This window comes from Schistosoma mansoni, chromosome 2, assembly GCF_000237925.1.
Source record: "Schistosoma mansoni strain Puerto Rico chromosome 2, complete genome".
Classification (NCBI taxonomy): domain Eukaryota; kingdom Metazoa; phylum Platyhelminthes; class Trematoda; order Strigeidida; family Schistosomatidae; genus Schistosoma; species Schistosoma mansoni.
In genome coordinates, this window is record NC_031496.1 from 13805805 (window position 1) to 13830846 (window position 25042).

General features: G+C 37.2%; 2 protein-coding genes across 2 annotated transcripts in view; one reads left to right on the forward strand and one right to left on the reverse strand.

Moving 5' to 3' along the window:
- Positions 1 to 9939, forward strand: part of Smp_148370 (putative uveal autoantigen with coiled-coil domains and ankyrin repeats protein (Beta-actin-binding protein) (BetaCAP73)) — a gene marked incomplete at its 5' end in the record, with an annotated part of 36459 nt that extends 26520 nt beyond the window's left edge. The window contains 4 exons of the mRNA XM_018795768.1: positions 1266 to 1347; positions 1995 to 2094; positions 2990 to 3106; positions 9449 to 9939. Of these exons, the coding sequence (XP_018650047.1) occupies positions 1266 to 1347; positions 1995 to 2094; positions 2990 to 3106; positions 9449 to 9709 (560 nt within the window). The 3' untranslated portion in view covers positions 9710 to 9939. The remainder of the gene's footprint in view (positions 1 to 1265; positions 1348 to 1994; positions 2095 to 2989; positions 3107 to 9448) is intronic.
- Positions 9940 to 11763: 1824 nt separating this feature from the next.
- Positions 11764 to 16554, reverse strand: Smp_048970.1 (hypothetical protein; the record flags this gene model as incomplete). Its single annotated transcript, XM_018795769.1, has 6 exons — positions 16495 to 16554; positions 15924 to 16455; positions 15778 to 15881; positions 15615 to 15730; positions 15172 to 15577; positions 11764 to 12308 (listed from the first exon to the last, which is right to left on the reverse strand). The coding sequence occupies exons 2-6, from the start codon at positions 15989 to 15991 to the stop codon at positions 11764 to 11766; spliced, it is 1239 nt and encodes a 412-aa protein (XP_018650048.1). The 5' UTR covers positions 15992 to 16455; positions 16495 to 16554.
- Between the last annotated feature and the right edge of the window lie 8488 nt (positions 16555 to 25042).

Consider the following 25042-nt stretch of genomic DNA (forward strand, 5'->3'; position numbering starts at 1 on the left):
ATTGATAACAATAACATACTAATATGTATACATATCGACCCTATATCATTGATGGGTTTCGCACTCAAGATTAACAACTTGTTATTAAAAATGCAATCATGCATATACCCGAATTATCTGTATATACACTTCCAGAGAATCTATCCATACTTAAGTCAGATATCAGAGCACGTAGATATTTTCAAGAGTTATTCGACTTAGTTTTTGTTAGAACATGGTGTTGTTTATTTATTTTACCTGTATATCAGGAGAGTGGCTGCTTAAAGATGATAACAGTGAAACATGTCATAATTCACTACTTAAATTCAGACTAAATGAATGGATTTAAAATGCTTCATTCTGTTTAGTTGATTAATCTTATGAAAATAATAGTTCTCATTAGTAATGTGCATTGAATATATTAATATAATACAGTTGTTATTGTTTATTAACATCCATTTAACACTTAAACTCAAATCACTCTAAAGAAGATTCTACTGAACCAATCATCTAGTAAATTCACGAGCACTGATACTTTTTTTCAAAAAGTGAATCCAATAGTAAAGGAGTACTTAAGGTTTGTTTAGTTGATGTTTATTTGTCCCTTACTTTCCAGTCAGTCAATAATAAGTTGAGTTGTTAAAGTTGATGTCACCGACATTTTCGTGCGAACGAGGAACTTTATCAAGAGATTTTCATTTAAAATCAAGATAGATGCCATTTATTCTTTATCTGGGATGTCAATTTACTGGTACTTTGCATTAGTTGTTGTTTTTAGTGTTCTTGACTTAGGATACAGAAGTTGAATACTAACAATGAGTCCTGAGTAAAAAGTGTAGGTTGAAGATAGACGAAAGTATCAGTCTAACTGTTCTTGATTCACTCACTACTAGCAGGGAAGAAACAGGTGTTTCATAAAAGTGCTTTTACTGTCTCTGGAAATAAACAAAGGTGCGCCTCGCTCGTAATTGACCTTGGAAAATATCGAACAAACTAACCTATAAAACGACTAAGAAACTGGTGATAATAAACCAAGGTTCATTATAAGGAATATAAAATTCCTAATTAGTATTGACATTTTGCAGTACAAAGTTGGAATTTATTTCGGTAATATTCAAGCAACAGAACTTTTTATATATGTTCTGAATATTATTCTTCGATATCAGAACATGAAACGGCTACATTGTTTGGTGTAGACTGACAATCTCTAACGCATAAAATAGCACTGTACAAAAATCTTCCACTATTTGAAACCCTGCTTTAAATTGTATTTTTAAATCTTTTAGTAAAAAATCGTGATACAGAAAATAATGGACTTCGTGATCGTCTTGCTAAAATGGCTGTAGATACAGATTCACGAATTGATAAGTACGATATGAAATTTTTCTGTATTGGTTTCTTTACCATGAATTATGTGTTACTTTGTGAAATTTTGATGTTTTGATTAATTGACCACATTTTAAGTTGATAGATTTTTCAAAAGAAGCATGTTCAAACTATTCATGATCTTTTACATATCCATTTATTGTGCAAGAGGATTTTAGTCTTAGTATGTGAATTTGCTTTAACAGTGTAATTGATAGATGAAATGTAATGTATTGAGGTAATATTATCTGTGATTAGTCAATGAGTAAAAACAGATACAATCGAATCTATTATATATAATTTAACAATTAAGATCATAATTAACTTATCCCGTTTTTGTACTTGTCAATGTTAGCTGGTCCTTAACAAAACAATCGGTCAAGTGTATTTTAGTCTATAGCCATAATATAACAGAATGCTTCAGAGATTGCATATGATGTTGTTGACCGAATTCTTTATATAATTGTTTTGATGTATAGGTTCGCTTTATATCACTGCAACAAATGAAGTTCGATCACAGGTCGCATATACCAGATACCGAACTTATATATAAATTACTTTTTTTGTACTATATATATATATATATATATATATATATATATATATATATAATAAAAATCATTAAAAATATTCTTCATTACCTCCTTTAGAGTACTAATTAAGAACTTGCTACTTAGCTACTTGCAGTTACCTGCAAGTCAACGTAGTAGTGCTAGTTTGTTGGAATTTTCAGATGAAGATTACTTGAAAGTTAGTTTCTGCATACTTCCTTTAATTTGTATATAATTTTTTTCTCTCGATATTCAATATGTTGCTTTTCTAATTATGATAATGATGATAAGAACTCATGAGTCAATTGAAGCTAGACCACCATGGAAAACCTGGAAGCACTGAACTATCGGTTGATCTATCGGTTAAGGGCTCTGGCTCGAGACTGGTAGGTCCTGGGTTCGAATCTCGCGAGTGCGGGATCGTGGATGCGCACTGCTGAGGAGTCTCATAATAGGAAGACACGGCCGTCCAGTGCTTCCAGGTTTTCTATGGTGGTCTAGTTTCAATTGACTCATGATTTCAACTTTGAAAAATACTGAAATCTCCACAAAACCCCTTTTGATGATAAGAACATTGTAAATGTGTTTGTACACAACAACTTTATGTCCAATCATTTATTTTTGGTGGATCATACATAGGTCTTCCAGACAGTACATGACTTTTCTTGCTAGATTAACTAAAGACAGGTGACAACCACCCACTCCAAAGCACATGATACTGGCTGTTGGAACAAATTTAGGGCACTCAGACCAATATTTATCACCAGTCTGTAAAGTTAGTAACTGTTGAACTGAGCTGTAGGACCATACCAAATACTTAGAGTTAGCATTATCATCGTAAACAATGATCGGAGATGTCCGAAGACATGTCTCAAGATCCTCCACATTTTTTGGCTCAACGGACCAGCAACTATTATTACTTGTTATTTAATTTTATCTACGTTTATGGTTTTTTTAGAACAAAAGCAATATTTTCAGTTGTAGTCATACTGTAGCTTTAATAATTTTGAATTAGTATTCAAACTGTTGTGGTTTAAATTGTATGCCTAACGCTTGATAATGTATACCCTATATCACTCTACTTCTTTGCATAGATTGGCAATGAATCTGGCACATTACCTAAACTAATGAAATGGGTTCGAACCACTGTATCTAATTTACCTAGTGGACCCCCAAAAGATGTTCTACTTTCATCAAATAATAATGACAAAGTTAGTTATGTTCTCATTTGATAATTTTTATTATTTCACACAAGAAAATTCTTTTGTTACTTTTTATTTGTTTCACTATATTTTCATTCAATAGTTATAATATGTATGTGTGTGTAATTGTGATGCTATCGCTCTATGTTATGTTTATGTATTTTAAGAAATTCTCTATATTTCAATGTTACATCATCAACTACTTTCTTAAAAAGTGAGACTTTCTGCTAACTACTACAAAGTTTATGTAGAATAATTTAATTTTCAGTAAAACTGTGTGTATATCCGTTTCACTTCTCATAACTTTACCTCACAACACAGTGATTGGTTATGTCGACTCAACATCAACCACTTCTGAATTGTAAAATAAATACTGTAGGAAATTTTAATGCTTTCTACTTTGCTAATTGTAAGTTTCTCAAAAAATGTAAAAATACACTGCACTCTGTTGTAATCATAACAGAGCTAATAGTTAATATTTTAATATGTTTGTTTAAATTTTATAGAAATTTCATGAAATAGTTATGTACGGCTGTTATATTAAGACATTTTTGTGATAATTACTCATTAAGTAATATTTTAGATCCTTTTTCTTCTGTATAAGGAAAATCTATGTTAAAAATCTCTTTAAAACTAATGCTGTTAACTCTCATTATTATTCAGTTAGATAACCTGACTTCATTACCAAATAGTCAATCCGTGAAGGATAATTTATTTATTTTATTTCAACACATAAATATTGGTACAAAGGGGCACCAGATATACATGCGCCGCACAAATCTCATTTGATTTGTGTGAGGGCTGTAATACTGCCCGGGTGCCCAAACCGAAGCAGGTGGTTTTCTTAGGAGGCCACACCCCGAGCCTTCGACCTAAAGGTCTGATCCATAAGGCAGTGGAGCATTGTGAGGAGATGCAGTCTCATAGTAGCCGGTGACCAACGATTGATTCACACGCCATTTGTTCCCTCAGGATCCTGGAGCTTATGTGCACCATTGGTTTGGAATCAGGGTTTTTCAACTCCCCTAGGTGGACTTTCCGTGTCCACCAACCCGGTTAAAGCGCCGGACATTCGCTTTTCGTCCTTTCAATTTCGTAAACAACACCTCCGTCACGAGAACTTCTGTGTAGTATTAGACATTTGGATGTTTTTTTTCCTCAAATAATCTAGTTAGGTATTAAGTAATATAGCTCGACGTAAATTTTACGAATTTCTTTCTGTTAAACATATTTAAGGGTATTCACTTAATTCATTCTATCTGTGTTTTAAACTGCCACTCATAGTATATTGATCTTTCTCACATTATTTTTTCATATTTCCTTTCCTAAATAAAACACTTATATATCAGATGATTAGTTTACAATGTGGTTTTGGAAACGTATATGTGTGGTAGTGGATTGGAAAAAAGAGTCATTTGAAATTTGTGATTCCAACTACTTTTTTGCATTTAAATGTTTATATGAAATCTTCAATGAGTTTTTCACTCGATAATTCCTTATTAGTCCTAATTGGTCAATCAGTTTTCTTTCTTAAAAAGAAGAAATCTTATAAATAAACAATGTGTAGGTAGATAGATTAATTAAATTTCCCTTGTATGATAGTGCATGATAATCATAATTTGATATTCATTTATATATCTGTACATGATTAGTGGTACATATTTCCATTTAATTCAATTTATATTCTCACTATTAAAAAAGAAAGGTCGGACTATATAGTCGGAAAGTAGAGAGATTTAGTGAAAATAATTTCAAGACATTATCAACTAGGGTTATAGTCAAGGATAATTATTCTGAGTTTGACATTAATGTCACCATATTTGGCAACTAGTTAATGTAAAGTAGATGGTGTCAGCCACTTTTTTAAATGATAATCATCATCAGTGTTTCGATGCTTTTAACTCAGATAATATTTCATAGTCAGTTTATTATCTTGTATTTTCACAAAAATATGTATCTTACAGACCTATAACTTATTCATGAAATCCCATTAACATATGTTATACATTAACATCTTTTATCATATCTAGACTATTTGTGAGTTATTTTTTAAGGTTATCGTCTACTGTATTTCAGTACTAAGAAGGATGAAACATCAGCATCATAGTAAAGTTGAAAAGGTTTGAAAATCAGTATTTCACAATTATGACCCACTCTTTACACCATATGTATGGGTTTCACAATGTAGGCGACTCACAAAGGAGAAAGACTTCTATTATATTATGTTCTGTTAATAAAACATAATCACTGGGATAGTTATATTCTTAAGATAAATCTTTTACAACCATCGTATCTCTCAATCATACTGGGGTGACGTAGCTTTTTTGTAACCCCCTTACAGTTCGCTCCCACGTTTAGTATGGATGTTACCTTACCTATTTCGTTTTATATTGGTTTTCTAGTTGGTACTTTTTATAGATATCACTTCCAACTGTTTTAATTTTCATAGTATCTATTGTTCACTTGACAATCACCGACTGTAATTGTAAGTTGTGTTGGGGTATGTTTACTAGGAATGTAGGTTGTCTGTAGACTAAACTACTATATTAAGATTACACACGGCCTCAAACCATCACTCCTCCTTATGCAGTATCGAAAGAATGTTGCCTCAGTTCTTGTCAGTCAGTCACAACGTAGAACTTCGTGCGTACGTACATCGGTTCGAGTTGCCGTACCACATTAGCACAGAAATGCAGTTGTAGATACAAATCTCATAGTTGTAGATGTAGTAAGAGTATAAGCAGTAATCGGAAAGATCAGAGTTTGAAGATATTATTCAAGGAGTATAATCCAGTGAAATAAATTTGGAAAGAAAAAAGAAAGGGACATGAAGAATTCAGAAGATTAGAATTTGGAGAACACAAAGAGTGGACGCACCTTCGCCATTGCACACGATTTGCGCCATGTCATTCAAGGTCTCTAACCATCGGTTGTTATCATGTCGCGGATCCCAACCAGGTAATCTTCACCTACCAACATGGCTCAGTCCACTTGTCAGTGACTTCATGGATTTGTGCCACGTTTTTTTTATAACCGCCCTTAGCTTTCTTCCAACCTACTCCTACACCATAAAACATTGCACGTTGGGGCAGTCGGTGGTTGAGCATACGTAAAACGTGTATCAGGAATCTCAACCGATGAAGTTTCACTACTTCATCAATCGATTTGCCATCCTTACCTAGTACCCGTTTCCTAACAACTGCACTAATTACTCGGTGGTCCCAGGATATACGAGCAATGCGTCGAAGACACCTATGACCGAACACTAGTAGCCTACGAATATCCTCTACTCTTATCGGCCATGTTTCCCTGACATAAAGTAGGACGGAACAAACTGCTGCGCAATAAACCCGTCCTTTGGTTGCTAGACGGATATCTCGCCTACGCCATAAATGACGCAAGTTGGCGAAAGATAGACGAGCCTTCTGTATCCGTGCTGAGATTTCGTCACACACCAGACCGCAAGGGCTGATGAGACTCTCAAGATAAATGAGGCGGTCAACACGCTCAACTACTTCACTCCCTATGATTATTTCAGGTGTCGATGCAACCCAATCTTGAAGTAACATTTTGCATTTCGAGGGGGGAGAATCGCATCCCGAACATGCCTGCATTGTTGTTTATAGTGGTCAGAAGACTCTGCATTTTGCCAGCATCTTCACCAAGTAAAACTATGTCATCGGCATATTCTTAGTCAACAAGTGAGTCTCCTGGTAGAAGTTCAACCCCTCCAAATTTGGATGAGGAGTGTTATTTCTAAAAGCACATCTACGATAAAGTTAAACAAGAATGGAGAGAGTGGACAGCCCTGACGAACACCACTTGAGGTAATCAATTCTGATGACAGTTTGCCATAAGCTCTCACTCGACCAGTTATGTTCGAGTAGAGTGCTTTTATAAGGGTAATGTACTTTTTTGGTACTCCTTTCAGTGACAAACACTGCCACAGAACCTCACGATCGACGGAGTCAAATGCTCTCCCTCGCTTCAGATTTCCTATAGCTTTTTCAACCTCGTAAAGAGTTGATGGACTTACATTAACTTGCCATTCAGGTCGAGTGGGGATCGTGGGAAACCGAAGTGTGGCTGAAGGCCAGTTGATTTTATCCCTAGTGTTCTGCCCATCGATCCAATCTCCTGGATTGAGAATGAAGAATATTTCCATCTTTTTCGAGATAGTTTCGCTGACATTTGGGTTCCTTATACCGGTTTCTTCAACCAGTCTGATCAGTCGTCTGCTGTTGCCTATTACCACTGCCTTTTCCGTCTCTCTTGCTTTCGCTACCCACCACTGTTCGCAATCATTGCGTAGGCTTCTTATTAGCCTGCGCTTAAGCTGACTCCGCTCTTCGTTATGTTTAGAGCCAAATGGGATGCGTTTCCGAGCACCTATCCGTGCGGTAGATGCTGCTGAGATCCAGTGTTTCTCCCTAACTTTATGATTTACCGTACTAGCAGATATCACTGCTGTTTCCATAGCTTTTCGGATATCATTTCCAAGCTGCCTCGGGGTGGGCACAACTTACATGGCTGTCCAACTGTTTTCCTAGTTAATCCTGAAATATATTCTTAGCTTGCTTATCATTAAGTAGAACCCTAAGGGGCTTCTTTTCAGTGTCTTTCCTACGTCCAGTAAGACTCAGACAGATACGTGCTCGCACTAGAGCATGATCTAAATCTAAGCATGTGCTCCAGAATGAGCGACAGTCTTCTATCGAGCCCCTCCATCGGTGGCTGATAGCGATAAAATCACCAACCACTATCGCTACATCAGAGCGCCTAGCTTTTCGGAGAGGGTCAGAAAGCTTTCCGTAAAACCCATTTTTTACATCATCTGAGCTGCAGTCAGTGGGAGAGTAGGAAGGGACGATGAAGAGGCAACGACGAGTTTCCCTATCTTTCCGAGTCCTCACTGTTCCGTTTAGTCGGATAGCGCACAAACGACCGTCTACTGAGATCCAATCCAAAAGAGCTAGTTCTGCCCTAGGACTCAATGCTATACCTACTCCAGCGAGGCCACGGGAAGCAGCATCAGGGCTTCCAGATACACGGAGCGTGAATCGAGTTGGTTCTTTATTTTGATATGGTGAGGTCAAATGAATGACGCTACTCGGATCCTGCATGAGCGTTTCGGAGACGCAACACACATCGATGGTGCAAGATTCTAAAGTCCGAGCTAAGGAAGCCTGTTGTCCTATTCGGCACAATGTTCGGACGTTAAAAGTTCCTACATGTAGTTTAGAGCGTGGCTTCAGGAGACCAGGAATAACGTTCCGCGTACTCGAATTGTTTGCTCTAGAGGTGCGAGGTGATAAAAGGACTTGAGAAGGATTAGTCGTGGAGATAGGAGAGTTATTAGGAGGTATAGGAAGGATTTGAATGTGACCAACTTGGTCTCGTGTGTTGTTACGGCTATGAGGGCTGATATCACTTCCCGGCTGCCCACATCGTCGAAGGGTGTTTCTTGAGGGACTTGAAAAGGAAGTTGGATTAATGTTGGTCTTAACAATCTGGGAGTGTGACCGCAGAGCCCAAGGGACAACTGCTTGAGGCCGGTCGCGCACCGCCTTTTTGTGGGGGATTTTCGACATGTTAGCTCCGTTCTTCAAAGGGCCTTACCACCGGAGACGGAAATCCGTGAGGTAAGGTGAGGTGTGACATTTTTAGGGTCGACCCTTTCTAACTCGTTCCTCCCTTGTGAGACGGTAGCATCGCTGCAGATACTGGGTGTCCGAGGGAAAAATCTTACTGCTGTCACACCTCTCTACAGTCAGCAGTACGACTTCGCCCTCAGACCTTGAGTTGCTGCTTCTGGTCTTACCGTTTTCCAATCGAGCTGTCTAGCATGGTAAAACTTACAGGAATATATGTTCCAGCCAATATAGCTCGGTTGGGTCATCACGATAAGCAAACCCGACTACCACGTCAAGGTAGCAGCTACGGTCTCTTAATAAATGGAATCGCGTAGAACGACCTGTCGAAAACCCAGTTTCATGAATACTCCTGAAAATATCCCTAGTAATGAGTTAATAGTTTCAACATATCTTCACGTTTCTCCAAATTCGGATTGCTTACTCAATCTTTACCTGCATAAGTGTAGTTTGTCCCAGTAGAAGGTATTTCTTCGGTCATATGAGGATGATTTGATCACTCTTAAGGGATAACAGCTTAACACAATTTTTCACCTACCTTGTCTACTCAGCATGGTTCTTCTACACTCTGGAAACTAAATAAAATTACTGACGTTTTATCGATGTAGCATCCTAATTTTCCCTTATTGTATAATATCAATGTTAGTTTTGCTTGTCGAAGGTTCTATAAAGACAATAACTTTTCTTTCTATCCACTTAGACTTTCACAGAATTGTTACTGGCCTTTCTAGAAGAAGAATCATCTCCTCGATCAACAATTAAACTGCCTATGGATTATTATACACCTGATATGGTCAGTTCAACGAATAATTCCAGAAAGCAGGTGAACACATGTAATACGGAAGATGAGAAGTATCCTGTTAGCAAAATTATAACAGGTTCTACTTCACTATCCAATCCTCCTAAATCTGATAATGATTCAAATTTATCAGATCATAAACCGTATTTCTATATGCTTTAACAATGACTACATCTAATTTATTTTCATTAAAGTTTTTTTCTGTGAGCTGTGATTGTAAAATTCCCATTCTCTTCTATCAAAATTTTCATCTGATTTTAATTTTTTTATTTGTTTACCTTTCGCACAATGTTTTGATGCACCGAAATTTCGGGTGATTTTCAATAATATGTTCATTTTGTTGTTATGCATTGTAGCAACGTAATTCTATATAAAGTAAATATTACAGCTGTAAATCACTTCTTCGGTATTAGTTGGCTTTGGTAATAATAAGTTATTAGAGGATTATTCTTTAGACTAATCGCTATCTGTCTTTGACAGGAGCTAGTTTGTTAGCTCCAACCTCGAATATAATTGTAATGATATCGCGTATCATCATTTGCTACAAAATTCTTAGTTGGATTTCCGTGGCATAGTTACGAAAATAAATGCAAACGATGACCTTCATGTCACCTAAAAACAACCATCTTCGACGTACTCAAGGCCAAGTCACAAAACCACTTAACCATCTAACAAACCTAAATAAACGTCATTCCTAGTTAGGAATAAATCATAATTACTGTTAAGGTTTGCTAACCATAATTAATTAAAATTAACACCTGACAACTATTCTACTCGATTAAAGTCAGACAAATTTGCGTTTAAAGTTGAACCGATTTAAAGGACTAGTTCTTGTTTACGTTTCATAGCTGGATTCTTAAAATAATCGAGTTTTATTTTAAAAGGCGCGCTAGTTCGAGTTTATCTTACTTCAACTTTTCTTTCCGTGGGTGAACTATTTTCTGGTAGGATAGGACTTTCTATCACTTATAAGTGCGAATGTTATTTTTAGTCCACACGCTTGATCGGTCCGTTAACACGGTTCAGTAGGTTTTTACAACTAATTAGTTCACAAAGCTCGGTTGATTCATTCCTATGTTGTCTGTACTGTTATTCTAAATTCCAGTTTGATGGATAAGGTAACGGTGGCCTTAGAATCAACTAACATTTCATGCAACACTAGTTTGGTTTGAGTGCATCTACTCATCAATTAACAGCACTTAATAAATGTCGTGATATACACTGCTATATATGCAGGCTTATTTAAACATGCAATCGAAATATACTGTTTTTAAATGTCAACAAGGGACTTTATGACCGATTTGCAAAGAAACAATAAAAATGAATCAATATTATATGGTATTACAGAGACCCTCGGGAATCAACAATCAATAGCTTGTTTGGCCGATGACATGTTGATTCACCCATCAGTTTGGATATTTAGTGATTTTGCGTTCAGCATTTTCACTATTTTCTGGAAGATTTTGAGAATTGAGCGCTTTTTATTGTAACTGCCTCACAAGCAATGTAGAGATATTTTAGGATAACTGCTGGACAATTAAACTTGAAATGAAAATTATTTTTGGTTAACAAGAACGAATAATTTAGATTCGTCAATCTTACTCCAATAAATTTAGTCCTAGACTGATTGCAGCCATGTAAATGTAATCAATAACTCACAAAATACTACCCATATTGTTACTGTGAGGTTAGTATGTAATAATTATTTTGTTGATGTTACTTAGTTTTGTGAAGTCAATCCTTTTTTCGCAGGTCCATTCTAACTACACTTTTCTTCACATAAAATTAACTGTAAATAGTTTGTTATGAACTAAAACCACCTCAAGGAGTACAAGAAACCATAACTATATAAATGTTTTCTGATTATATAGTCCTACACCTTATACCGTTTATGGTACCTAAATTACCGGTTAAAAACACAAATAGTTGAATTAGAATCTGGTGTCATTGACATGCTTCCTGTAGAACCAAGAAATCTTTGGTTCAATCTCATATTTTCGAGAGCATGATTTACTTAGGAGTCTCATACTAGGAAGAATTACTCTGTTTCGCCCTATGTGGTAAGTTTGAGGACGATTTTCCTCATCTTCCTTGTTCAATAACTGTGGAAATGACATGGAATGACAATCGTTCTTTCAAATATCTAGGTAAACTCTATGAGAAGAAAAAGGTAGTTGGTTTGTTCAAATTTTATTGAAAACGTAACAAAAGTACAGTCATTCCTCACCACTGGATGAATCACTAGAGGAATTAGATGACATCTCTGTACATTCTGTGTCTGTATGTTTCCGATGTGCACGTTTGGAATGTGGTCGAGATGTTTTACTGCTCGGCATAAAACTGGGATGTGTATCACTGTGTGGACACTGCATATGTTGCGATCCAGAGGAATTCGGAGATGAAGGAAATGCTTGTCGATTTCCAGAATTAAGTGGTCGAGGCAGAACACCACTTGGCCGGAAAGACGTGACCTGACTTGCTTGCATTTGGCCGCTTCCTTGCTTAAGAGAAGGTGGAGGCAATGTGGTGTTACGAGAATGCTGATCCATTATATTTGTACCAGTGAGCATAGCGGCTAGTGAAGTCGAAGGCGGTCGAGAAGCTGAAGTTTGAGAACCAGCTAATTCCGAACTGGGAGGATTTCCTGTGATGAGGTTCATATTTGGTCCAGTCCACGTAGACGAGCCGCCAGACTGTGAAAAGGACATTGGTGAGGAAACCATGTTAACTCCCGGTAGAATCATATTCGGAGAGCAAGTGACTAGAATTTCATAAGATATACAAAATAATTTGCACCTCAAACAATCATAAACAAAAATAAGTGTACGTTAAAATAAAGGCAATAATAATAATTCATAATTATTCTACACGGCTGTGCCAAAATATCTCTACAATTTTGAGTTTCATTCATCTGAACTAAAACAACACATGCACTAATTAGTATATGGAAAAATCTGTGAAAAAATATTAAAATGGAGCAGTTCCTTGCAACAATTAAAATACAATCGACAAAATTTACTTCATGACTATCGGATCTAGATCGAACAGTAACACACTATCTATTTACCGAAACTCATAGTTTACGCATGTGCTTAATATGAAAAGAATTGGCTTTTTATTATCGCTCTTTAACTTCATCTATCGTCTACCACAGTGAACTACGCTGGCCAGCACAGGAATAGGCTGAAAGAAGTTAGGCGCTGTCAAACCAAAACATGACATCAGACTATGAAGTTACTGCTTCTTCAACTAGGTTATAATAAGAGATACAAATTATAAGGTTGGGGTCCTTAGGATAAGCATGAACTCTAACTGGCGACCGTTGTTTCGATGTATCAACATTAATCACAGTAACCCAGATTTATACATGTCTGATTTTATTCAAAATATTGAAAGTATTACTACAAGTGTTTTTTTCCCAACTTTCTTTAATGACTAGTTTTCACCACCACTGATATCAATACTACTGTGGTGTGGTCTACTTATATCTATATAAGTAGTATATGGTGTTGGTCAGACATAGAATGTATTTTGCCAGAAGACCGATGTGCAAAGAACTGAAATGAAGCGCAATCGTTTGGAAAATGCATGAGCAATGAAATTAGAGAAGAAACAGAGAAGATTGAAACAATTGGTTGTTAATTTGCAAATTGACTGTTCATTGTTTGGTTATCAGAATTTACTGAGATAGTCTGTAATTTTTGCTTAAATACATTCGATTGTCCCCAACCAGTGTTTTGCTCACTACATTTGGTGTCGCTGCCAACCGGAAGGAGGAAGGGTACTGTTCTGCGGACGCCGCTGCGGGTCTGGAGTGGAGGTGCTAGTTGGGGCAGTCTGGTGAGGAGAGGTGGCGTCGAGTGGAGTGTTCTGGCGGGGCGGCGTTGGCTGTAGCGGGTGCTGTCGACGGAGAGGAGCAGTGGGACGTGCGGCTGCTGGGCGGACATCGGATGTAGATGGCTCAGCAGGCCGGTGGAGTACGGGTGTTGAACGTCCCAGGTGCCGGGTGGATGCGGATGTTGGTGCCCCGGCAGGTCGACGGAGCTATGGAGGTCAGCGCGCCGCAGACTCGACATTCTGACGGAGAGTTTGGCACAGACTGCAGTGGAAGAAGATTGCGGCTTGGCGAGCAGAACCACCGCATGGTCGAATGCTTTAAAGGGGGGACGAGTGTGGTGTGGTCTACTTATATCTATATAAGTAGTATATGGTGTTGGTCAGACATAGAATGTATTTTGCCAGAAGACCGATGTGCAAAGAACTGAAATGAAGCGCAATCGTTTGGAAAATGCATGAGCAATGAAATTAGAGAAGAAACAGAGAAGATTGAAACAATTGGTTGTTAATTTGCAAACTGACTGTTCATTGTTTGGTTATCAGAATTTACTGAGATAGTCTGTAATTTTTGCTTAAATACATTCGATTGTCCCCAACCAGTGTTTTGCTCACTACACTACTACGATGATTAACGGATAATCGAGTTCGTTACAAAGTGTGGAAACTTGGGTCAGTGTACATTTTTGACTGGTCTTATGTTGGCTGTAACCAAAAATAAACTGGTCTGCCACAAAATAATACGTTACATAATGATTTTGTTTCTGACATAGCTTGTTTCCCAACTAATCCTACTTGAAACCTCACATTGATTTAAAATAAATACAGTTCTAGGTGAATGAAAACTAGCTTCCCTAGTAGATACTAGACTTGAAAATACATAGAATAAGAAACCCAGATACCTTTCTGGCGCTCCTCTTTGGAAAAACAACTGAAGACATGGGATGGCTACTACCCTATTTCGCTAAGCGCAAAACACCTACTGTAAAACCTCTTCCCAGAATTTTCATAGTTTTCTACATAACTAGGTAATAAATGAGAGCAAAACGGTCATGATACTTTTAGACAACACCACAAAGTAAATTTTGATACAGTTAGATAATTTTACTTAGTGAGCCTTAAATAGAAGTTTGGCAGCAGGATTTCGTTAACGAATCAAACAATTCCATCTTAGGTTGCAGATGATCTATTTCTAAACGTTTTTGGTTAAAAACATTCGGTGGTATCGGTACATATTTCATTTTACGCATAGGGCTGAAATAACTGCTGATTTAAAGGACGTGAAAATATAGCTTGTTTATTACTGTTAATTTTTACTACTCCACTTTCATGTGAGCTTCAGTTAGTCAATCATAACATAATATCTGAAACAAATGTTTATTATGAAAAGCTGCCAGAATTTACATTGTCACAGTGGAAGACACCTTAAGAAAACCAAAACTGTTTAATTCCTATATATATGGAACACGGGATCGCTCACAATGGCTTATGCACATTTATATTTAAACAAGATGATACCTCACTATGCTATATATTTTTGTGTTTGGCTTTGAGCACTTTTAATAAGATCAAACTGTTTATTCTTAACCATTAAATTTTAATTTCTAATGCAAACTGAACTTTTTCATGATCACTATAATGGTTTGTCAACTACTGACGTATAGGAAGCTCAAACTGTCACACTTAGCTTAAGTTTAAATAACGTTGATAATCTCAGGGGATGATACAACACCGTAATGTGACGAAAATTGGTCTGAAGTTCAAAAATAACAGCAGTAGGTGGAAATTACCCAGAGATAAACTTGTGGGTTGCGTTTGGTTACTGTGATATACAGGAGTCTGAGACGTTCCTATATTCGCGTTGCTCAAACTATTTGGACAGGAATTACTGGAGACTGATGGGGTAGACGAAACAACGATGGAAGCTGCGGCAGCAGCAGTATCCGACAAAGCGTCCCAAAGAGACTGGCGAAAATTGCCAGCATCATCAATATGACCCAAGTATCCACGCCGGATTTCTTCTTTATTTGGGTATGGTCTTCTAGGGTCTCCTTGTGTCCAGTTGTCTGGAGCTATTACGCCGTGAGTAGCGCTTATCCTGTGAGAAAATCTAACGAGCTCTTCCATATCAATCGGATTTTTAACAGCAGTAGTCATTGAGTCCAACTTCTGTCTGGAATAATATAGAGCAGTGCTCTACTTAAAATGCATAAGTAAAAAATAGAAAACTAACCAAAATAACCTCAGTCTTTTTTAAATGAAGCTGACATGACTGTATTTGCTTGTCAGATTTCGAACAATCAGCTTTAAGGAGATCGATCTTTTTCTGTATTTCATTGTAAACTTCAACTAAACGGTAGAATTAGTAACGCATACTGCAAAATTTATCGAAATACTTTCTTTGTAAGTTTCCTTAAGCTGTTGATCTTTTTCCAACAGTAATTCTATGAGAGGAAACAGTGTAACAGACTTCTTTTTAGAGGCTGCAGAAAGTATGTCCCTAATAAAAAAAGAACCTCGAGATATTTTAAGTACAGTATACCTTAAAAGTGAATCAGCATCTTCTAACTGACCTATCAGTTTTTGTTTTAAAGACACTCTGCTAGACATGTGAAGTTTAGTCTTTGGTTAATAGATCTACAACCGTTGAGAGAATGAACGAAAACCCACAAACGCTTGACGGTGGTCGACGTTATCGACAATCACACAAAACGAGAATCTAGGTATAAGAACAACAAAAAGACAAACATGTAACTTCATAGTTATATAGAACTACTTTGTACATAGTAATGAATGTAGCTAACAACAGAGAGAAACGCCCACAAGTGAATCAACAACGATTCGGTAATAAACAATGAGGATGCAATGAAAGTATTTTCATTTGAGTTAATTCTGTAATTGGATATTCAACGAGATGGTGGAAGCTAGCCTCAGATGTAGTCTTCTTTGGATGCGAACAAATAATTTTGAATACCATTTAACCGACAACAGCAGTTTAACCACTCGGTCAGAGCAACATCATGTCCTAAACATTGGGTCTTCACATTTCTAATGTTGATAACTAACATTGCCCTCTATTTTAGTTATAAAAACGAGAAAAAGTATTTGCATACCCACTGAAGGAGAAAAAGCATAAAGTAACGCATAGATTCTGTAATGCGGCAGCAGTATTCAATAATTAATGGTAAAATGTAAATCTAATAATAGAATAAGTGCTGTCTTTCAGATTGATGCCTGATTTTTATCATACGAGACTGCTAACTTTTCCTATCTCGACTGTTGTAAAGGGTACAGATGTTAGGTATGTCTATGAATCAATAAGATTTCTGTGCGAAACCCATTTTTACTAGCTTGTTTGCATCAGATCGTTTTGAAAACCCCTTAAGCCCATATCTCACGTTTTGTGACTCATGTTGAAAAGCACCATTAATTATAATTATATTTCCTTTTTGTCACAAAATATTTCATAACTGAATACCGTTTTTTCGTTAGCTAGGTGTATTTCAAGGTCGTCAACATACTTTTCTTCTACCAAATTACATTTTCTGTAATCATTTATTCAAATCCAGAACATTTGATTACTTCAAATAAATCCACTCATGATTGAAAAGGAAAGTAGGGTTTTCAATAAGATGACTTTTACGTTCCTGTCCAAATAAAATTGACTAAATCTTAGTAAATGGACTGAATGCGGTGATGAACCCGAATAATAAATACTGGCTTGACACTGGGTTTTACCATTCTTGGCGCCCAGTGCTTGGTAACTCCCTCTCTCTAACCCATTGTTTATATGTATTGTCATCGGTGTACGACAGAAAATCCTCGAAGTGAATGTCTAATTATAATGGCCATATATGAATCCTCGGGAACTAGGGTTGCAAATTCAGATGGACTTTGTTTAAACGATTCGTACATTTGACACTGTGGAGCTTAATACACTATGTCACGTATCCTCGACCATCAAACCTTTGTTGAGAGACCTCCACATCCCTGATTTTTACTCCGCTTACGACATCTCCAAGTTTTCCGACGAAGTCAGAGACTTAATAGAATCAAGCTTACCTCAAAGTATGGCGCAGTGTATTTGCTGATGGACAGATGCTTTTATAATAAAGCAAAAGGAGTTATAAACCTAGCATTCTTATATCGATTTTAATATAGTCACCACGTTTGAAGGATCGTTCTTGGTAGTTTTATGGGAATCTGTATAAAAATCCCTACATGTACACACTCTTGTAATGTAGATTTCTTGCTTTAACTTAATTACAAAGTTCTAACTTTGGTTCCTTTAGCTATTCCCCCTGTTGATCTTCTTATTAAGGATGAGACGGTCTATACTATTTTATTATAGATTTTGTTATTCTTACGACTTTATATCAACTACTTAACAATACTGTGACGTGAAGCATAACTTGGCTTAAAAATGTTAAATCCTTGATCTGTCTACCCACTTTCGTGCCGAGCATAACTTGTCTAATGTAGAACAAGAACTTGACGCGATAGGCTGACTGGCCTAACCTTGAGGCTAGTATGCGTGAGTTCGAAGTGGGGTGGAGAGAAGAAAACCATTCTATCACCTGATTGGCTGGCAGGCACGCGCGAAAGAGAAGACAAGACGACTGGAACACTACTCACTTTATTCCAAAATCCGATCTGGTACCCGAATTCAGATTAGTGTAAAAAGATATATGAATAAATAGATGACTAACCCGACCACAACGTACTATAATTAGGAAAATACAATTATGTCTGAAACTGGGGGATCAGAGTAGAAAATAGAGTACAAAAGATTACGTCTAAATTAGAATAGCTTTAGAACAGAAAAGGCTATGGCAGTGAATCCTACATCAAACGAAAGCTTATGATCTGTAGAATAGACTAGGGACAAAAGTAAATGTTATCGTTTTACAAGCTTTGAATTAAATGAAATAATGTCCTCAAAAACAGCTTCCGTAGTTTGTCAATGCTTCTTGTTTCGCTGCTCACATCAAAAAACTTTGGCTGAAGGAAACTGCATGATATATTTAACTCAGTTCTATGAGTTGAAAAGTCTTCAAATAGGAGAGTTACAACGCCCCATGATGAAAGCTGAGATTCTCCGAAAGACACCTAGCCATAGATGTGACAACAATAATTATGGAATTTCTGGATGTGCAAACAGTGCAGGAGATTGAAAGAGCTATTTCATTCGCTAGGTAAACGAGTTGTATCCTGGCTGTGGTTCGAATAGGTGAAGGTTACTGGTTGCAATCTGAACTTCAGAAAAACTTTTGAACTATGGTCTAATTTGATATTACTACATTTATCTATGTTTCATACATAGTTGTTTATTCTTGTTCTGCGTCAAGATATTTACATATTCCGCATCTCCTTTATTTCTATTTCCTTGGTTTCTTCCTTTCCTCCTTCAAAATCTATTCAAAATTCTTGCCAATTACGCAGAACCTGATTTATTATTACTATTCTATTATTAATATTTTACTTTCCTTTTCCTTCCTTTCTCAAACATGGCAAATGTAATGCTAACATCATTGAAAATTGTGTATTATTGCATTTTTGAAGAAACCCGAAATGGTTTCTTCACAGCACTTATGTACCCATAAGATGTTTGTGAATAATAATAATAATTAACAATAGAACTAATCTCAAAATGGCAGATTTGTCATGACATGATTACTTAATCTATAGGATCGTACGTGAAAGTCACGTCACTGTTTATTCTGACTCGTCCTACGTGACAATCAGCAATACGATGTTCAGCACTTCTGAAGAACATATTTTGATTGGGAATAAAATCATATATTTGGTGTGTAAAGATATGAGTTACACAAAAAGACCACGTTTCCAAACCCGAGTCATACTACTGCGGTCAACTGTTGCTTCGTTCACCATTTGTGACCTTTAAATGTTACATGTTGAACGTGAATAACCTCAGTGGTTATATTCTCGGCTTCAAAGATCGTGTGATTAGGAACCAATACCACGACAGAACTATTATTATATTTGCTTATTGAAGAAAGAACTATTACATGCACAAAGGGCATCTTTAATACTTCATAAAGAATCATGAAAATAAGGTTACAAAATAAAGAACTAACGCCCAAAGGATTTACAGCCCATGTCTCAAAATAAAGAAGGAAGAAATTCAGTTAAATATCATTTATTGCAATTCTCTTATGACGAAAATGGAAAGTTTGTACTACATGTCTTATTTAAATAGGTCTTAGCAACCGTGAAATTTTAGTATAGTACTAACATCTATACCCATCTACTGACCAACTGACATATCTGCGTGATTGTTCTGTCAGATATTTTCCCAAATACTATTTATTGAATAACGCTACTTGGTTCGCATCTTATTTCTAAACACATGTAAATTGTCAATCATACCCATAAAAAATGGTGTGTCTAATATGTTGAAAAATATCATTATTAGTTACTGCGTAGTTGGAGTTCTCAAGTTTGATTCAAGAGAGAATTTCGTAGTAGTTCTGACGACACCAATCGACACTTTGTTATACGGTTGTAATATCCAAATTCCCGATCCACTAATATTTTAAGGTTATAAAAAAATATAACATAACTCAGTGGCTTCTTGGGCAAAACAAACAAATAAAAATTGTAACCATATACTAATCGACAATTAATAGGAAATCATCTTCGAAACACATGTAGAATCGAAATCTTATTCGTCTTCAAAAAATGAGCTTTCAATGTGCAAACACTGAGAACGATGATGAATGAAATTGTTACTTCAAGACATTATGCTTCTATAATCTTCCATGATCCAATATTACCAGCATTTGAGCTCTAAATCCAAGGAACGTCCTAACCTTATATCCGTTCCCACAATCTTTGAGCCATTTACGGCCTAAACTGTTGCTACCATTTCATATTTCTTCTGCATTATATCAATTCATATTTCTCCTTTATTTACGAACCTCACCCTATGTTCACTCGATATTTTATTTTATTTCAGTAAATGCCCCGAAAATTAAATATGTGGCTGGATTATTATAAACGTGCGTGCAGTATTAAACTGGAAATAAAGTAAACCTTTTGGCCTTAAACTCGTATATAAATCAAATATCATTCAGCTCATATGAAAAATACGAATCTCATTATCCTATGCCAAAAAATTACATGCAATTTTCCGCGGAGTAGAGGATAGTTCTTTCTACCTTACACCTTTTACCCCTCGTGGAAGAGCATAGGCCGCCCAACAGCATTCTCCATCCAACTCTGTCCTGGACAATCCTTTCCAGTTCTTTCCAGTTAACATCCATCCTTTTCATATCAGAATTTTCAATACAAATGTCAAAACAGTTCTACTGTATGGGGCGGAAACGTAGAGAAATACGAAAGCCATCATCCGAAAGATACAGGTGTTTAATAACAGTTGTCTACGCAAGATACTTCGGATCCGTTGGTCAGACATTATCAACAACAACCTACTGTGGTAGAGAAAAGACCAGATTTCAGTGGAGGAATAAATCAGGAAGAAGCGCTGGAAGTGGATAGAACACACTTTGAGAAAATCACCCAACTGCGTCACAAGACAAGACCTTACATGAAGTCCTGAAGTCTAAAGGAGAAGAGGAAGACCAAAGAACAAAGTACGCCGAGAAATGGAGACAGACATGAGAAGAATGAATAAAAACTGGAAAGAACTATAAAGGAAGGCCTAGGAGAGAATGGGTTGGAGAATGCTGGTCGGCGGCCTATGCTCCATTAGGAGTAACAGGCGTAAGTAAGTAAGTAAAAACGTGCTCATGTCACTAAGCCAACTGCAGTAAATTCTGATGAAAAGTCTGTATTAGAACCCGTCGTATTCTTAACCGAAGTTCCGCAAGTTGTCCCAACTTCAAAAATTATTTTGATCAAGTTTATTATTTGTAAGTTGCATATACCTCAATAACACTCATGTTAACCTGCCCTGCACATGTAATTTATCGGATTTTCTCTATGCCAATTAAATTTAATAATTATTTTAGTCGCCTTTGACGTTTTCCAATAAACCCACCATAGTCGTTATTGCTATGTGTGTTCGGGTCTAAGAAGACGTTTAATATAGGAGTAACTGTCAACTCACATATGAATGAAAACTAAGTTTCAATCCAGGTATCGAATATTCGTTGTCAAATTAGGAGCAATGAACTCAGATATATCGTTCTTAGAATAACTCTAAAAATTTTCACAATAAGCCTTCGATTTTGAGATTTTTGAGGCGAAATTTCGGAAGTATCAAAATTAGGCAGTCTGAAACAGATAATGTCCAATGTTAGAATTATGAACGCACAAACTCAAACAAATCCAATACAAAATGAAACTAATGGTATTCGTGATACTAGGTATTATTCGGTTAAATAATTTCAGCCCCATCTGTAACGATGTGGCTCATTTTCAGAACGTTTACAATTAACACGAATACTTTAGTGCGTGTTATTTATACGAACATATATAAATAGTACATATAGTGGTTCGAAGTAGCGTTCTTAGTGACAGAAAAGAAACATGAGGAGAAGAGATAGGTTCAGTCTGAGTAGCAATAAGAATGTAAGAGACCATTCTGAGATGTGTTATTGATGTATTTAATACAATGTTTTCACATACTACAAAATCCCTGTAATATTATACAAAACAATGAATCGTTTGCGCTGATCGGGATTTCGTTCCTTACGCTTGGTGTCACTGCCAGGACAGGCACAGAGTGACAATTCTGCAGACGCCATTGTGTGCCGAGGAGAAGCTGGTTCAAGTGGATTGGTACAGATAAAAGACGTCGAAGGGGGAAGTCTGGTAAGGCGGCTTTGGGTGTGGTGGTCGCTGTCAATGGAAAAGAGACGTCGAATGTCCCAGGTACTGGAACTTTAGATTCAAATGGCACAGTGAGCCGACGGGACTACGAAGGTTAGTGCGTCTGTAAGCTCGACATTTGATGAGGAAGTAGTGGACGCTACTCGCAAGGTTGTGAGTAGAGCGCGGAAGGACGCAATGTCGAAGTTGCAACAAGTCGGATGAATTGAAGAGTTTCAGCACATCGGGATCACAGAGTTGACAGAACTTGGAGACCAGACGAGAAGAGAGTTCAGGTGGCAGAACATACCGAAATATAAATTGAGACTAATGGCTATGCATATGTATTACGTAAATACTTAGTCATTTGTCACAGAAATCCTTCGGCCCATTGTGGTGTTTTGCAACACTGGGGACCTAAAGGCAAGAAATAAAAACCTAATAAAAATATGTCTATTATGAGCTAATGCTACGCATTGAACGAAGGACATGGTTTGCACGTTACACTAGGGTCACATAACAACATGCCCAATAAGTTTGATGTTTCTCCAACCTCTACAGTTATCATTTAATGTTTAAATGTACCGTCATTATATTGGCCTTTGTTAGTTACCATACCAAATTACTTGGCAAGAAAATACTTGTTGCCGGACTGGTAACCCTTCTTGTATTGAAATCTTCACGTCCTGGCTTTATGTGTCGACCGAGAAAACCATCACACATCGAAATGTTTCGTGATATGGTTATTATATTTCACTGGGCAACTTCAAACAGTGGTGTTTGTCAAAACCAAGAAGGTTGACATTCTTGTTGAATGTTTAGGAAACGATTTGTCCTGTGAGTTTAAAGATGTCACGGATATTCAGTGATGGGTAACTCTGTTATATGTACATTCATTCTAATCGTGAATTTCAAGCCTAGTTAAACTAAAAGTAGGTAATGATGGGGTTTGAAGATATTTTTTTGAGAATATCGATGCGCTGAAAAGCACGTATTCTAAGCACACTGATTGTTGAGATAGATGCCCAGCACGATGTAGGCAATTACCGTATACTTCGGATGTTTGCTTGAACGCGTTCTGAGAGGGGTGGGTCTAGTAAATCTGATGAGGTTGGAACTAATGTAAAAGACTTATAGAACTATTGATTTTAGAGGCTTTTTCACCGCCAAAAATTGCCTACCACTACGAACTCTCTAAATTCCTGAGCTTCACTTTTTACTGGCTAAGTTCTAAATTTCCACCGACAAGATTTGATTAACAACAAACCCTGAGAAGAAACGTCCGGTGTATTTTTCAGATACTTTACAGCAGAGAAAAAAGTGAATCAATTATTGTGCATAGAAACTAAGAAACTACATTCATATAAGTCAGAAAAGCGTGGAAAACGAAGCAAACACGTTAGGAATTCATGATCAAACAGAATTCCAGTGATACGCGGGTTTACTCATCAAGTAATCTACTCAAGGAACATGACGTCAGTAAACTCAGTGTCGGAATTATCAGCCGATTTCTTGAGACAAAGATAGAACAAACAGAAGCATACCAAAAGATGCAGACTTTCTGTCCTCAAAATACTAATCTCCCTTCAAGCAAACCTTACGCTGATAACGTCGAGGCGCATTTTCTGGCCAGTTCAACAGTAGAAATTCCCACTTGATTTTTCAGCAGTTGTATTCGGCAAATTAGGAGTATGGAAATACTGTGGTCACTCCATCACTTCAAAAGATAAGGATATGCTGCGACGTATCAAAAAGCGGGCCACGAAATCAGTTTGAGAGTTCAAATTCAAACCTTGTGAAAAGCGGCTAAACTCACTGTGACTTTAATCAGAGGCTTTAGTTTGATGACGCAGAGCAGTCCAAACGCTTGTAGTGGATGTCGAGTCGTGGACGGACTATGATCACCACTACTATTCGATTACGCGTACAAATATGACTTGGTTCCCTTGATAGCCCGTAAACCAGAAGGCTTTACTAGTCCAGATCAAGTATATTTATTGGCGATCTCGTGGTATCGAAATAATACCGAGACGTGCCAAAGAGTACAAGCGAACAAGCAGTGCGTGAGCAAGCTCGAACCAAACCAGGCGGTATATGGAACAAGAAGTGAAACGGATACAGTTAAACAAATACAGTAAAACAATCTCTGGTACAATTGGTTACAATAATAATAATTGTTTCTATTATTCCAATCGTGTTCTTATCGAGACTGGCCGGTCACTACAGGAGCCCCCCGCTAGAAAGGATTTACACTTTCGATACGTAGCGGTTTCATTCGTGGGACTGATCGCGAAACGTGCAATTGTAGGACGAAAACGTTGGTAGAACAGGGAGTGATCGTTGATCCTCGAGTTGCCACCAAAAGTCTTTGACGTAGAACGGCACCAGAAGGAACGTGCTGTATTGATTGCTTGGATTAGCATGCTACACCAGAGTGGTTTGTATCCAGAATCTGAAGGTTGCGTTCGTAGAGGTCCGGACCAGAAACGCTGCAGACGTAGGACGAAACCAGATTGAGCCAAGGAACCAGATGCGACCAGGATAACCATGTTCGGGACCAAATGTATATCATACGTATTTGGAGCCAGAGAGATCGACTGAGTGCGTTGACTAGAGCGTGGGTGATCAGGCCAGCTTTCGCCAAAGTTTACTGAAGTCGACGATACCGGAACAGCGATGGTCGAAGGCGTAGGCTCGGAGTAAACACAAAAAAAAAATGATAGAAAAAGAGAAAAGTGTAGCTTTCTTGTAGTATAGGGGTAGATTCCTATACTGTATCCGTAGTTGGTTATGAGGTTAGTCGAGAAAGCGTACGGGTAAGCGTACTCGGCGACCAGAACGTGAGACGGTAGTCTCGTTCGAACC